General features: G+C 37.1%; 1 protein-coding gene and 1 pseudogene across 1 annotated transcript in view; both read left to right on the top strand.

Moving 5' to 3' along the window:
• The window catches only part of LOC140343661 (large ribosomal subunit protein eL8-like), an 8,923-nt gene extending 6,658 nt beyond the window's left edge, over positions 1-2,265 (top strand). Inside the window, 3 exon segments of the mRNA XM_072430453.1 lie at positions 19-149; positions 333-402; positions 2,108-2,265. Of these exon segments, the coding sequence (XP_072286554.1) occupies positions 19-149; positions 333-402; positions 2,108-2,212 (306 nt within the window). The 3' untranslated portion in view covers positions 2,213-2,265.
• LOC140344678 (small nucleolar RNA SNORD36) lies at positions 194-263 on the top strand (annotated as a pseudogene).
• Positions 2,266-3,797: the final 1,532 nt, after the last annotated feature.

The following is a 3,797-nucleotide window of genomic DNA, read 5'->3' as shown; positions in this document are numbered from 1 at the left end:
TATCCTTGTATCTTCCAGCTGGTGGTCTTCCTCCCTGCCCTATGCCGTAAGATGGGAGTACCCTACTGCATTGTCAAGGGCAAAGCCCGACTGGGCAGATTGGTGCACAGAAAGACCTGCACCAGCCTTGCTTTCACACAAGTCAACCCGTAAGTTTCTGCCACTCTTGTTTTTAGGAATCTTGTTCCTTTTCTGGCAATGATGCAAGTTGAATTTCTTAACCTGAAATCACCGTGTGGTCTTCAGAGCTTTTTAACCTCCAACCCCAAAAATTAGTGCTGTACTTTTACAGTCTAAAATTGAACATCACTAACTTTATATTTCTTATACAGTGAGGACAAGTGAGCACTTGCCAAGCTGGTGAAAGCCTTGAAGACCAACTACAATGACAGACATGATGAGGTGAGAATTGAGCTTAAGCACCATGTGTTTGTCAGATCATAAATACTATGCACACTCCTTGCTGGAATTATAAAATCATTTTCCTTGTCCATTTTTAGTCATTTGATTGCTTTTCTTCTAGACTGTCTTGAATCTGATCAGATCAGTGTTCTCTTTTTAGCTATACAAATATAATATTTAGCTTTGTATTGTGACGGCCTGCAACTTTTTTTTTACAAGGAATTGCAGAGAGTCCTAAACGTTAGAGGATTGTTTTTATTGCTTCATTAAATTTCTGGCCTGCTGCTTTAGACAAAATAGACATAAAGCTGTCATGGCAGTACGTGGTCTATTTTCATCCAAGTAATTTCTTACCTTTGTGCATTTAGTTACTGTGGTCTTTTTGGAAAAGGAGGAGTGTATGGGGTGCTAGACTTGACTTGTATAAATGCTAGGTTTAGCATTTTTGAGCAATATGTCTTATACATCTCTATGGAGAAAATAGGTTACATTCGTTTGTAAATGGGTATTAGGTCAATATTGAGCATGGGTCGGAAAGCACTAAGGCCAAATTCAGATGTATGAAACTATGGTTGACAGTTCCCAGGCACATGGCAAACTACCGTGTGGCTTGGAAAGGCAAACCACACAGCCGGCAACAAGATCTCCATGCAACACTGGCTATGATGCTGATATTCGGACCACAACAGCTGCAGCCAAAAGCAACACGTTGGTTTTGCAAAAAGATCCCAACTGCTCCAATTTACTTACATTGGAGAAGTTGGTGGTTAATGGTGCTTGGCTAATATGACGTTTGGGAATTTTTAAACTTTTGTTTCTTCATAAAACTCAATTTTGGGGTTTAAGGCATATGGCAGAATTACATACTGAAAGTGATCTCTTGTAAAATGTTTTGGAGTATTAAAAATTAAATAGGAAGTGGGGTGTTTCCTAAAATTGGCAGCCTGTAAAACTGCTTTGCTAATGATGAAGGCATCTGTCACAAGTCTGCCTGTGGCAACATGACTAAATTTAAAGTAGCAGCTTTTATTTATTCAGGGTAAGGTGCTTACTGTTTGGGTAGGAGGGTTGAGGACGTTCTTGGCTCTAGAGTAAAGGGGAAGACCTTGTTTAACCGTGTGGCAGAAAAAACAGCATTTCCTTTGGATTCATAAGACTGTATGTGGCCCACATCACTACTTGGTGTACCTTAAACCTGTTTTGGAAAGGTAAGGGCTTCTTGCTATTTTTCAGCTTGCCCAGGTCTACCAGATCTTTTTATTCTCTGTTCTGTGAACAGCCATTTTTTTACCAGTAAGTGAGAATATCTGCAACAAATCTGCCAAAGGCATACCACCTGTCGACCCGTTGCAGTGTAAGCATATATAATTCATACTAGGAACTGGAGTGCTACTTGCAAAAGTTTTTAAAAGTGTTTCTTGTCCAGTAACAAGTGGGATAAATGCAATTTTACACTGTCACTAATTCACAACTTCGATTTACCCTCTTATTTTATTTTAAATTTTGCATTTCCCACTTCTAGTTTCATTTGCCATGGCTACTAGAACAAATATTATAAATATACCTAGGACATGGCATTAAATGACAAGTTTGTCTGTACCCTGTACTGTCAAAAACCTTGAAGGAAAAATTTTATTAGCTTATTGTATTGGTTTTATTTAGAATCCTGTGTCTGATTTTTAAATTTTTTTTCCTTATTCTGTAGATCTGTTGTCACTGGGGCGGAGGAATCCTGGGACCCAAGTCTGTGGCCAGAATTGCCAAGCTGGGGAAGGCAAAGGCCAAGGGACTGGCCACCAAACTTGGTTAAATGTATTTGGCATTACATTTCTGTTCTGTGCATAATAAAGTAATTTCCTCAAAGTTCATTGTCTGCTGTTTATTTGAAAACAAATGTGAAGAATCAGTTAAAAAACAATGTGGAGGCTGTGCTGAAATTGTATGGTGCAAAATAACAAAGTGCACATGCAATATACACATTTTGTATTATTGCATACATTCTAAAGACCCAGTAAGTACTGAAAATGTATTGCTACAATTCTGCTTCTTAAATGGTTCTGCTCTTAAATCATGTAGCTAATAACTGTAGTCCCATGATAGATTGCTTTGGCTTTTTATGTTCTTGAGATAACTTGATAGTTCACTATGAACAGGATTAATATGAATTTCTAAGAATATCAAATATCAATTTACTGGTAATTTGAGGTGTATGAGAAGTAATTGTCATTTGTAAAAGTAGTCAGCCATGTCCTCCATTTTTACAGTACTACCCTGTTTCCCCGATTATAAGGCACTCTCTTATATTTTTTGAAATGCCAAAATATGCCCTGGGTCTTATTTTCAGGGGATGTCTTATTTTTCCACATTTATTGTTGAAAGTCACTCATGATCACTCGGACACACACGCAGGATCAGATATCTGGGGCTGTCTTATAAACGGGTGAGTGTCTTATTTTAATTATTTTTTTTTAAAAATCGGGGGTGGCTTACTTAATGGGGATGTCCTAAAATTGGGGGAAACACGGTAGTTTCTTTTGAGAAGCAAGTCTGTAATTGCACATTCATACTTGTGACAAAAGTTATTTGGAAGGGCTGACAGATCTTAGTCAAAGCCAATATAAACAGGCTACATAAGATGGGGTGTTCACTGAATGTGGGTGATGTTGCCCTGAAGTAAGCTGCTTTTTTTTTATTATATTCTTTATGCTATTTAAATGGCCAGTTGGCAGTGAATGCATATATATAATGGATAACATCCAGAAAAATTACCACCATACCACAATAAGGGGCTGCCTCCTAGAAATTCAGGCCCATGCTTCTTTTTCCTAGGTTGTGTTTCCCCAGGTGTCCTAAACATTTTGAAAAAACCTGATCTTGCTGGCTAATCTTTCAAGATGCCTAACAGCATAATCAGTTAGTACCTATTTACCCATGTAAAGAAAGATCACTACAGTACAGGCAGATAAAGTTTTACAAACTAATTCTAGGGTTTGGTTCTTTGTTTGCTAGGACTTTTTTTCTCAAGGCAAATAACTATCCTTGTCTAATATAAAGCTGTATTTTACAATGTTGGGTGTGATAACAATTGTCATTAAAAAATGGATGGTTGTGTTTTCTGTAGTGAATGTAAAATAAATGAAATTCTGTATTTCCATCCACTTATATTTTAGGTACATTATGAAGATTTATAGGAATACCTAAAAAAAAAAAGTTCAATCCTTGTCTGAAATGTAGTTATTGCCATTCTTCTAGTGCACAACTAGATGGCTGCAGAATCATCTATATCAGCGGTCAACCTCACTGACCACTAAATTCATAATTTTAAAACCCTGTGGACCATTATAAAATAATGATCAGATAACTTCCATTTTATTAACATGAAATGTACATATTAA

The sequence above is a fragment of the Pyxicephalus adspersus genome, chromosome Z, assembly GCF_032062135.1.
Source record: "Pyxicephalus adspersus chromosome Z, UCB_Pads_2.0, whole genome shotgun sequence".
NCBI classification, from domain to species: Eukaryota; Metazoa; Chordata; class Amphibia; order Anura; family Pyxicephalidae; genus Pyxicephalus; species Pyxicephalus adspersus.
Note: the sequence above shows the minus strand (reverse complement) of the source record. Positions and strands in the feature narration are given on the sequence as shown.